The sequence below is a fragment of the Semicossyphus pulcher genome, unplaced genomic scaffold (genome assembly GCF_022749685.1).
Source record: "Semicossyphus pulcher isolate SPU_LCO1_2020_fin unplaced genomic scaffold, fSemPul1.0.p SCAF_2, whole genome shotgun sequence".
Taxonomy (NCBI): domain Eukaryota; kingdom Metazoa; phylum Chordata; class Actinopteri; order Labriformes; family Labridae; genus Semicossyphus; species Semicossyphus pulcher.
In genome coordinates this window covers 17,270,525-17,282,858 of record NW_027211693.1, presented here as the reverse complement: position 1 = coordinate 17,282,858, position 12,334 = coordinate 17,270,525, and the positions used below count along the sequence as shown (strand labels likewise).

The 12,334-nt window shown below is 39.4% G+C and overlaps 1 protein-coding gene across 1 annotated transcript; it reads right to left on the bottom strand.

Moving 5' to 3' along the window:
* Nucleotides 1-290: 290 nt before the first annotated feature.
* On the bottom strand, nt 291-11,971 carry atl3 (atlastin 3). Its single transcript, XM_069669919.1, has 14 exons — nt 11,880-11,971; nt 10,370-10,585; nt 8,281-8,415; nt 7,432-7,536; nt 7,298-7,348; nt 7,055-7,111; nt 6,864-6,956; nt 6,643-6,781; nt 6,407-6,534; nt 6,270-6,326; nt 5,566-5,637; nt 5,248-5,439; nt 4,514-4,753; nt 291-2,565 (listed from the first exon to the last, which is right to left on the bottom strand). Exons 2-14 carry the CDS (start codon nt 10,571-10,573, stop codon nt 2,503-2,505), a joined length of 1,536 nt encoding a protein of 511 aa, XP_069526020.1. The 5' UTR covers nt 10,574-10,585; nt 11,880-11,971; the 3' UTR covers nt 291-2,502.
* Between the last annotated feature and the right edge of the window lie 363 nt (nt 11,972-12,334).

Genomic DNA, 12,334 nt, shown 5'->3' with positions numbered 1-12,334 from the left:
AAGGACACAAAAAGTTGTTTCAGATTATAACTGAAACAACTGATATTTAGAAGAGAGCAGGTTTCCATGCCAGCATACACAGACCGAGTCTTAAAACAAGAAAATGATTTAAACTGAAATGTCACATAAAGGAATACCCATAATTGATCAGTCAGACTATACTTAAGTAAATGTTTAGTAATCCATCCTTCACAACAGTCCTGGCAAAGAACAGTTTTTACTTTTGTGGTTTTGCAAAGCCTTTCAATATAAAGAAATCAAACTGTAAGTACTTCTAAGACTAAAAGATTAAAACAATTGTAGGAACACGAACAAACAGTTTCAAGCTCTGTTTATTCTTTATAAAACAGCATTTCTCAAGTCAAGGCCCCCATAGCCCTGCAGGACATGAGTACATTAGCTGTTATTACAATATTGCATGCATTTATCCTCTTTAGGAACGAGCTTTGTGCAAAAAGCACCGAAGAGGAGGGGAAGTGCAATAGAAAATGCTTGTACAACATCTTGAAGTTTCCTCCTCTCGTGGAAACAGACAGACATGGAATGTGTAACACGACGGTCCAGAATCATGGAAATCAAGAAAGTCTCTCATCCTCCACATTTGTGGTTTGGCCCTGTTTTCTTATGACTAATACCTACAGTATGATGGAATCACTGAGATTAAAGCACTGTTAAGACGCTTTTTGTGTCTACACTCTGCATCAAAGCACAGAGAATATATATTTAGCTTTTCACAATCTAAAATTATTACAGACTTCAGGATCCTGCTTCAACTCTGGTCAGACAATCTTTTGGCATTTTAAAAGCCCGGTTTCACAAAACTATATGCGTGCTATTCCACTTCTCCTATCGAGCGTTTTTTAAAGAACCTGCATTTCATCATAATCAGAGATGTAGGGCATGGTTGAATGTAATCAGAGTCCTTTAATTCAATGCCTGATTCATTCTGAGTTAGCCCCAGAAGCCCTGCTTGGCCCCACAATGGAAAGTAAGACCTAATAAATCCACTGTGTAGTCCAGCTTTTTAATTCCCTATGTGACTGATTTGGGGAAAAAACGCTTGATTTGTTAAATTGCTGCAGGTAAACAAGGGTTTAGGAAACAGGTCAAGCCAAAATGTATTACTTTACCTTTCTGTAAATGGTTTTATTTAATGTCATGTAACCATTACGTGAAAGACATTTAAAGCACAGCTCTGACCCAAACACGCAACTGTTTCAAGCTGGCCTGAAGCCCTGTATAGAGACTATTTCACCAAAAGGAAAAAGTTTGTTGTATGCAAAAATTATTTTTTTTAGACTATTACCTTGGAGTCTGAGTTAAACATTTGGGGAGATGATTACATGTGAAAAAGGCAACATATGATTGCACAGGCTTTGAATGGTCAGTAACAGCATAACATCAGGGAATAACTTTGGAGGTACAAACATTAACAAATTTCAAGTTTAGTTTCATTAACAAGTTTCTTCTGCATATTACTTGTTTTCTATCTATCCTGCTTGTTACTTGTGCATTGTATGCATCTATCTAAGCTATATCTTTTAGCTTAAATGTACTGAGGTTTGAAGTGATAAGAGAACTAGGTCAAACTATAATTCAGATATTTAAAGCTAACCCTTTGGCTGACTTGGCGCTAGTATTATTTTGGTGGTCATTCAACACCTTTGAGTTTTCTCATCACGTCTCATCTTTGGAGTTTTGCAAAACTTTGCGCAACACAAGGTTTTAGCTTTGATTTCTCTAGAAGAGTCTAATATTTAGTATTATAAAAAGTGTAACACATTTCCATCAAGAATAAACAGCAAAGTACTTGAAATAAATGAGATTCAACTGAACTCTCATTAAATGCAGCTACCAAAACCTACTATGCTAAGTAGAAAGTGCGTTTCCTCGCCTCCTTAAAAAGTAGTGACAGGTCACTCTTTTAGAAATGCTAGTTTATATCAAATATAAAGCAAGTCAGCAAACTGAATGGAATGTTTTTAAGGCCACAAAGTAAAAAAATAGAGCCACAAAGAATAGAAATGTTCAAGCTTTAAAGCCAGCATTTTTTAAAAGGCAGTTGTGTAAAGATATACTGCAAAGCTTTGTTTGAAAAGCACCCTGACTTCCCCTGTCTCAACAATGTAAAGCTAAGTTAAGATGCATTCGGCTGGAATAGAAAATATTAATGTAAGTTTAAAGGTAAACATCGACTTGTCTTTAAAGACCAGTTGTAAACTTGTAAAGTAATGGCAGTGTCGATTGAAGACATGCAGTATGAGTCAGAGGGATGTGGATGGTTTGAATCCAGTCACCTTTATAAGAGCCTGGGCTTTACCAGGCACAGTAACGTGCATAATAAAGATGCTGGTGAATTGGCATCATATGTTTACCTTGTACGGATGTACTTTAGCTGCATGTGTGTTCCAATGGGAGGCATGGTAAGGCTTTAGTGCTGAATGTGTGCTTGTGTTGTGTGCTGGTTGCATTGCATCAAGATTATGAAGGTTCAGAGGTCCTCTAACTGGATTTCTTCTGGACACCGGTGCTCACACCTCTCGACTTGTTCATCGCAACAGTGGCCTGAAAGCAGAGGAGAAAAAGGAACACAAGTCATTTGACTGAAGGCTCGCCAACTTCCGTTTTTGATGTTGTGGTTTATTCAGTGAATTCTCTGAGCCATCCTTCATATACTTCACCCTGACAGGCAGAGTGGTTTCGATGTGACAAACCACTTCTGCTCAAGTAATAGAGTGAACTCTGAACGGCCTCTGAGGGCTGTTAGTGGGGCTTTCAGACTCTCGCATTTGTTATGTTTAATTTTCTATTGTGCTACGTTGATGTTGGATGCACTTCTATGTCTTCTTAGGCTCTACATAACAATTCTTACTATCAACACAGACTGTTAGAGTTGGGGAAGTTAAAGCGTCTTTGGCTTTAGCAATGTGACGCATTTCCAGGTTCAGGGATTTAAATCAAACACTGAACAGGTGATTGGACAGTTTAAACTGGGCATACAGCGAATTGATACATGTCCAAAGAGGGACAAGACACACCTCCCTCACCTGTGCAGGAAGGTTAAGAGAACAGACTAGAACTACGACTTTGCTCTGTGGGCTGCGCATTTTTTTTAATGATGGGTGGGGTTAGTTAGTAACACTAAATCCCTTCTGATAGGATACATTTACGTTACAGACCGTGAGTTGAATATGGGTCATTTGATACAAAAATACAAACATTAAATGTATAATGAGAGATATTTGGAACTTGAAAATCTCCCTATGTGTATCAATATCCAACTCTGCAGCCTTTTGTTGCCTTTATAAGCTCATTGCTTTGATTTTATTGCTCTCATATTCACTGTGAGTCAGTCTCACTGCTTTTATCAGCGTCAAATCAAGTAAGTATCAATTAAGTATTTTCCGGACTCGAACACTCATAAACCTGCTCTACGCAACCTATACAGCACCAAACACTGACAAACAAAGTAAGCAAATAGCTGGTGAACATTTTCAGGCATCTAGCAGGAGTAAACATCTAACTTTAATACAGATAACAAGCAAAATGTAAGAGACGGGGTGCTAGAAAAATCCACGTGTGCCACCAGTTTTTGTAACTTTAAAATAACAGATGATCTGATGTTTGCACCCCTTTCATGCCAGGTGAATGGTGGTAAAAATTCTTCTCTTTTTCATTCTTCACACAGCTACCTCCTTAGTTCAACATTATCAAAGTCTTCCAGGATGGACTGCGAGAGTGTGGGGTTATATCAATATTTACACTACATCTTCATTATCACATTACCTGGAATACTTTCCCCCTTGTGGCTGAAAATCGAGTAATGAATCTTTAAAGCATTTTTAAAATGCAATGAAGAAGAAGGAGCCTTGGAGGATTGTTTGAGCCCGAAGGCACCATGAAAGGAACACAGCTTGTGGACACAGCAGTTGGCCAGCAGCCACATGTCTGACCTGTGATATTAAGCAGCTACATGAGCACTGGCCTTCATCTCAAAGGCAGATAAGACCTGATCTTATTGAGGAAAGTGTCTCAATACCATAACAGCCTTTGCTTGTGTTTGAACACTCTCTCATACAGTTAGCAAATGAGATAACACAAAAACAAGGCGACAGGAAACCAGTCAGTTACTTTAATTGCCTAACATTTCATTAGCAAGAAAATCCAGTTGAGTGCTTAGTCTCGCCGTGTTTTTCTCGAGTTGTTTCAGGATTAAAAGCGATTTGTACAAAGCAGGTAGCATTTTAAATTCAAACTGTGTTTGGCTCATATGTAGTTTGTGGATGCCTCACAGCACATGATGCTATAAACAAGAACTGAAGCCAAAAAGTTACTGCTGCCTTCTCTCACTGTGGGATTGCTGGGTGCCATTAGTGTTCTTCCCAACATGAATTGCTCCCTCTAGTGACATTTATGGGTATTGCATAAAAAAAAAAGACAAAACGGTTGCTCCTAATACAAGAGACACCGGGCCATAATAATTGACCGCTGCCATCTGCCTCGTTACTCTCACCTGCTCCAACACGACACCTGCTGCCTGGTCGATGGCTCCTCCCACATGCTGGTACCGGCCAGAGTAGCGAATGAAGGCCCATGTCAGCATGGACATCATGACCACACCCAGCGTACAGTCGCACACCAAGGCGAAGGTGGAGAGGCCAATGAAGAGCAACACACCTGACAGCACGTAGAGGAGGCACACCAGGACAAACAGCACGGCAGGGGTCCGGAAGGCGCTGAAGAGATTTTTGGACTTTCACAGCAAAGAGAAAAACGGTGATTAAAACACTTTTTAAATCATACTAATGACAAATGTCATTGCATGCAACAGTAATATATCACAATCAGAATCATTTTAAGTGGTAACAGTGTGTTTTTGTATGATATTCAGCATCCTGCTGCACTGGCTACATCTAAGTTCTCTCTCAAGCTAGGGTACAAAGTCCACAATGGACCCTTTTCTTTGAAACAAGTTTAATACTAAAGTTGTGTCAATGTTTGGTTGCACCAATAACATGTAAAGTTCCTAATTTAAGTCGTAGTTTATGCCTGTGTTGGAACTATTTCAGCTGGTGAAACCCTAAAAATGTAGTAGTGTGTAAACTCCTACCTCAGATAGAATAACGTTTAAAATAGGCCACGTTTACTTACACACGCCGATGCAAAGCAATGCCGATGTTTATTTTAAGTCAAAACTATAAATCAGACATCAAGGTTACAGATCATGATCATGGGACAGTCTCATACCTCATTGTGCTTGCTTAATGACACCCACGTTTCCTCCAGCTCCTTCTCCAACTGTGCCTGGTAGCGGTCACAAAACTCTTGTCCACCCATCTTCTTGGTGGAGGAGAAGGCGTGAAGAGCCTCTTTGAAGTTAAAGTGATGCTTCTCCTCCAGAATCTCAGGAGACACGTAGGGCAGGTCTCCCCCACACACCTTAGAGAGGAAATCATGGTCATCAGGATTTCAAGAACATTACATATTTTTGCATTAAAATATAACAGAATTTTCCTCTGTTAATAAAGAATAACAAAAGAGTGAAAACAGTAGAAAATGAAACACCTTCTCCATGTTCTTGTTATACTGATCTTTGGCTGCTGCCACGGCTACCAGGTTGTTTGCCTCAGCTGTAGCCTGGTGAGACAAACACGTATGTGTTAATGTGTAACAAAAAAAGTGAAAATTATCCATGCCCCTACTTGTCAGGAGAAATTGTGCCTGGTTCCCAAATTCATGTCATGTAGAGTTTCAGATTTGCCTGCACAGTCAGGCTCCCCAGGCGCTCAGTGACATTTTGGTTGGACCATGAATTTTAGTCCCAGTAAGACTTTGAGCATTTAATGGGATCCTAACGTGGACCAAAAGTGTGTTCTGCTCAGGAGATGAACATGTTTTCATTTGTCCTTTATTATCTTCTTCATCTTTAAAGGTTGTATGAGCAATTTTGTTTGCCTTTAAAGCTTTACATCATTTGTGTTGGCTAATATTCACGTGTGGGACTATAAACAACTTTGTCAGGGCTTCTCCAGGATCCCATCCCATTAAACTTAAACTACAATATGATGAAATAATAATTACACATAAAAGCCATCACAATGTGGAAAACCATTTAACAATTTATGTATGACTTCTTGCATCTTGGTTTGTTGTATATGTAGTAACTTGTATTGTTCATTGTTCTGTTCTAAATGTACATATTTATTGTTACACACCGTCCATGCTACATAATTCTCAATAAACACAATTCAGTAAATCTTTTTAAATACCATGAGCATAGTCTTTGGCTCTGGCAAGTCCTCTCCCTGGTAAATCTTGATGTAAGCCTGGTAAGACATAAAAACAATATTAGATTTGAGAAACGTGTGCGTGTTCAGCAGAAACACACAGAGGGAAAAGATTTCACCTTGAAGAACTCGAGCAGGCCCCGACAGGTGACTTTGTTTCCGTTTATTTCCTTCTCAGCCAGATGATCCGGATGCAGCAGTTTGGGGATCAGACTCTGCAGCTGCTCTCTGAACTCCTGGGCCACATCTGACGAAATAAATATATCAAAACTCGCACACAAGGCACTCAGTGTATCAGTCTGCTACACGCAAACCTTAAACGAGGTTAAACAGCCTGGAAAACGGTGGATCTTACCACTAAGTTGTCCCTGAAAGGAAGGGTTGGTGGCAACGTTCAGCCCAGGGTGAGGCAGCAAGAAGCAGGAGATTTTGGTGAAGCACGAATGGATGTGCTCTCTCACTGTTTGCAGCTCCTCATGTTGGGCCTCCTTAACCTTTGAATCAACACAATAATAAGGCGAAACTCGGTATTTAAGAGCGTCATTTTCTGTCAAATCCACAAGATGGATGTTGTACCTGTAACCGCTTATCCAGGAACTCATTGCCTCCTCGAAAGCCGTAGACATATTCATAGGGAAAGCTCCAGTCCCTGATCAGGAACATCAAAGACTGTGGAGGGAAAAGAAAGAGGTTTTACACATCAAACAAAGCAAAAAAACATATACAGGATTGGCAGCAGTGTTTCAAATCTTGTGGTTTTCTCGTACCTGAAAGGGCTTCAAAAAGATCTCATCCATGGCAAGACGGCCGTACTCCGTGAACAGCTGTGAGGAGGAGTTACACTATTGTGATAAACACTTCAGGCACACACAGAAAACCCAATCTAACACTAATTTAGACTAAATAAAATTATCTTAACCAGTGTTCTCTTCAGTGTAACTAAACATACTTTGCAGACAGTTTAGATTAAGGTCGTCAGGTTGACTCGTGTCATACCACCACAAACAGACCTGTAGCTGCTGCAGATCGTCCTCCTGTACGTTCTGTGACAGATTGTAGATCTATAAAGAGAAACTACGTAAGTAAACATCAGAATGAAGACAATGAGCATTTCTTAAATCAGTGATAAGATGAGATCAGTCACCTGTATGGAGCTGGTCATGGTGCTGAGGGCAAAGATGGTGGCACAGTCCTTCACGGTGGACTGGTTATCAAAGGCTCCCTGAGTGTCCATCAACACTACTGCCACCTACAGGCGCACAGAGACAAACACAGCAACTAACATGAACACAGGGTGTGACCAGAGAGGATACTCTATGTTCTTTCCTAAAATTCTAGCCCTATTTTATTATAATTAAATATGTTCTTCACATTATCAACAAATTAAAGCAAAAGTAGTATGAAATTTTAATCACACTTCATTAAGGTATGTTCCCTTAATTACAGGACACATTATACACTCAACTAATAGATAATATATTGCATCAGGGTAAAATGTCAAAACACTTGAGTGCATTTTACTTTTAATTTTAAATGTATTTATTTCTAGCTTTGAGTGTAAAACTCAGATTCCCAGTACCCAAAGTGACATCTTCAGGTTCCTTGTTCTTTAACACAACAATTCAAGCTCATTCACTAAAATAATCACTTGCATAAAACAGAGAAAGGAGGCAAATAATCAACATAAAACACTTGACTAATTACTTTAACAATTAAGCATTTTATCACAAAAAATGCTGATGAATCTTCAGTTAATCTATTCTGCACAACATACAAATAAAATAATAAAAGTGAAGGTTGGACAGGTCAGTAGAAGAAGAATATGAGGGGAAAGAAATCAAATAATGGCCCAACTGTAATAAAGCCCTTCCATTGAAATGATTTAATATAATTATGTACTAAAAAGTTTTAAATACTATAGTTTACAGTCCATGGAAACTCAGCAGCAGCACACAGGCCTACATACGGTGCATTAATAAATACTCCGTAGTACCTCTGTCCCATCGCTCTTTGTGACGGGGAAAACTTCGCTCCATAGCTGGATGCCTGTCGTCTCTGGTTCTGATCCGCCTCTCCATGAAAACCCAGTCAGCGGCTCTTCATCATGACCCAACCAGTTCTCATCACCCTGCAGACAAACATTTTATGCTTTCAAGATAAATCAGGGGCAGGCCGGGGCTTAGATGAGAAACTCAGTGCCTCTAAACCCTTGAGCTTATTTAAAATTAGAAACATGCCTTGTCATGTTCTTCCAATTACACTGAAGAATATAGAAGCAGCAGCCGCAGACATTTGACGCTGAATTATTAATAGAAACTCCAGCTGATATGAATTATTTACAAGAGAGAAAAGTAATAAGTGGACTGTAGAACTCAGTCAGGACATAATAATCTCCTCTGCTAGCTTTTCTTTTGACTGCTGCATGGATGGATGACTAGGAGATTAGATGATAGTGAATGTTTGGTCCGATGGTGAAACTACAGCAAATGTCATGGAGAAACAAAGGTCAATGGGATTTATCAATGAAGACATCAGATGCTGTACCAAGAGTAAGGTTAGCTTCTCATTGACTCCACTCCTTAATATTGTAGTTAACGCGCAAATGGATCCTGTTCAGTGAACTAGTTAGTTCACATGTTACAGAAGGGAAGGGCATTAATGTGCTATGACTGTTTTATACAAGGCAACAGACTATTCAACACGCATGGCAGAATCACCTGCTGTGACCTCCCTGCTATAAAGCCCTCATTAGTTAATATGACATGATGTCAGCATCACATAAGTCCTCTTTAGTTAGGGGATGTTGGCCTCTGAGTACTATAGACTGATACGGAGAGGGAACTTGCACTGTGCCGGTCCACTTTATTCTGTAAATCCGCTTCTCACAGAACTATGGATAGATTTTTTTGTTGTCCTTTTCCAATGAAATCTGTTGCCACAGTCTGTGCAGAGCCTCACATGAAAACAAAAATACATTATACACCACAAATAACCACATGTCAGATATAAAACCTCCATATAAGAACACAAATACCTGAACACACAGTGCATACACACATTTCACATACCACAATGTGTCTTATATGGGGGTCCTCTAGGGGCACTTAAGGTGACTGCAGGGGATACTTCTGATGTAAAAATATTTATTTAAAAAATATCAGTCATGCATTTGTCTTATAATAATTTTCCTACAATAAGTTTAATATTAAATGATAATGTAAGTTAGATTTGCCCCATTTTGTATTTATTGACACAACAAATGTAATCACATTCAGTTTTATGTTTGTTTGTTACGTTGTTGTTTTGATACAGAATGAAAAAAATCAAGGAAGTGGATTGGTGATTAGTATGTGCAAACCATACAGCTGAAAATGCTGAGAAAGAATAAAACAAACAAAAACAGAGACAACAAAATAAAGTCAGTATTTGGATTAACACATCTTAATGCTTGTTTCAAACCCTCCCCAGGATTTCTACGTTTTGTGGGAGAAATTTGCCATTAGCAGCAAGAAGTCAGCAAACTTTATGAAGCGTTTTTCAGTTACAAGATCGCTGTTAAGTAAATTATAGAGCATTTTTCCTCTTTTTATAAGCTTTTTTTTCCATACGGAAAATATTTTTCCCTGCTGTGGGGGGTACTTGGCTGTAAACATTTTTGAAAGGGGGTCCAAGTTTGGAAAATACTATTATTGCAGGAGGACAATACTCTAGTTTGAGCCTGTTTCCAGTTCAATGATCTTTCTCTTCAACTTGTGGGAGCAGTGTGAAGAATGGGTGAAGGGGTGTAATGTGCTTTGGTGTTTGCTTTGCATGCAACGGCTTTGGTGTTAACTCAAGATGTTGGGGGTGGGGAGGCCAATGGTCTTGGAGGAGGTTCCTTTTTCTATTCAAAACTTTTGGACTATGTTCACGTCTTAGATTCTGTGTTGCACTATTTTCTTTTAGACATTTTCAATGAGAATTGCTGGAGGACTATATTGCCAACGACAGTGTGCTTCAGAGTGATTGTTGTGCATATAAAAAATATAGAACATGACTTGGCTTGATATAATGTCAAACACTAAAGTTACAGGTCGACTCACCTTCCTGTACATGTAACGGAGCATGAAGTCAAGCAGGAAGCTCTTGCCCTTTCTGAAGGCTCCAGCCACTGACAGCACCACCACATGTTTGTCTCGGACCTCCGGAGCCAACAGAACCTTAGCCAAAGCCTCTGTGTCCAAAGCAAAGGAGTGATCCTCCTTGCACACCTTGACGATCTGAACTGGTCCTGGTTGACTCCTCATCCTGAATGGTTCCTGTGAACATCACAGAGAAAACACAAGGTTGGTATTATTAGGGCTTTAAAATATTAGACTTAGCTCCCCATTGTCACAAAAAGTGAAACATGTCTGAAGTGACAACTGACAGCCCAAACTCCCAAGTATATATTATTTACAATGACATGAAGCAGCAAATTATCACATTTTTTCATCTTTGACATTTCTTAATGATAGATGATTTTAAAAATCAACCAATTACTTAAAAAATGTTACCTATAAAACTTATGCTTGTAATGAAAAAATACATTCATAAGATCATCCATCAATAAAACAATAATCTTTAGTTGTATGTGAAGGACAAATTCCTCCAATTTCACTTTTCTTAGCGACTGATTTTCATTCAAGCGTGTCTAACATCTGAGAATTGCATTAACATGCTCAGAGCTCTTTACTCAGAAAATAGGATGTTGCCTTTGAGTCTGAAAGATGAGACATTCACTGTTTCTTCCATCTGACAATATTTAGCTCTGTGTACGCCGGCTGTGGGATGCTTTATGGGTGTCATGCTGCTTTGCCTCTAGCTAGTGGATTCAGCATGCTCTCTCCAGTATACAATGTTCAGTTTAGCTGCTTCAAAGAAACCCTTTGTTGTTCTTTCTGAGAGGATCTCCTCTCCCATGATGAGTAAGACAGGGAGGAGCTTTCATAACAGCTCATCTGTGGTAATAATACCCAAAGCTCGCTGTCTTTCCTTTCACCAAAAACTGTACACCTCAAAAGGTGTGGCACGCAGCAGCAGCATGCCTGGCATTTCTATGTAGTGAATGTGCTGGACCGAGCTGATGCAGGAAAGCAAATAATCCTGCAGCTATGACAAAGAAAATGTTTGTAATTTGCCTGCGAGTTATTGCGAACAAAAACCACAGGAGAGCAACTAGAGTGTAAACACCCTCTCCATAATCAACGTTGCTTTATTTTAGCAACTGCCACTTAACGTTGATAGCGAGGCTAGTGACGCTGGCAGTGCTTGGAGCAGCATAGCTAAGCTAAAACGAGTACTATAACAGAGATGATTCAAGAAGCCCAATAGCCATATAAAGCCAATAACAACAAACAGACTACCTTAGTAATAGATGTTAACGTGCATGTATTCTTGTACTCAAACAAAAACTTGAAAAGCTAACGCCTAGCAGTTGTAAGTCGTTAAAAGAAGCCAATGTTATGAAACTAATGCAATCTTTTAAGATGTAGCGTAACTCCGGAGTTAGCTTAACTTAATTTAGCTTCTCTCTGCTGTAGCTCCCATTTTACAGTGTAAAGTTAATATTACCTTTGGTGTCTTTAAACGGCTTCAGCAGAGTCGACAAGCGCCAGAAACGTGACTTTTTTACACTGGCATGAAAACAACTTATGAGAACTTTTTTCCACACGGAAACTCACGCACTTCCGTCTTCAACTTGCGTCACGCCTCAAGGGAAATGTAGTTTCTGTGGGTTTTCCTGTGTTAACGTTAGTTCGTCTACGAACTACGTTACCCAATAAGTCAACTGCTCATCATATCTACGGAAATATATTTTTTTAACGCAAAGTTACGAATACGGAACTACCTGGGAAGTTATGTAAAATAGAACGTAGAAGCTTTACGCATATTCATATCATTTTAGCAAACGGTTTTGTTTGAGGATACACCATGGATCTAGCTGCCTCTCTGGTCCTGTGGGTTGCGGTTGTAACGCCCTCTAACGATGTAATTCGTGTTAACAATGTGCATCATGAGGAACATTT

Excerpts from the sequence above, each read along its gene's own strand:
- atl3 (XM_069669919.1), bottom strand. The coding sequence starts at position 10,573 with ATGAGGAGTCAACCAGGACCAGTTCAGATCGTCAAGGTGTGCAAGGAG. Across the intron at positions 7,112-7,297 it reads ACGATCTGCAGCAGCTACAG|CTGTTCACGGAGTACGGCCG; the intron begins GTCTGTTTGTGG and ends TCCTCCTCACAG. Across the intron at positions 6,327-6,406 it reads GCCTGCTCGAGTTCTTCAAG|GCTTACATCAAGATTTACCA; the intron begins GTGAAATCTTTT and ends ATGTCTTACCAG.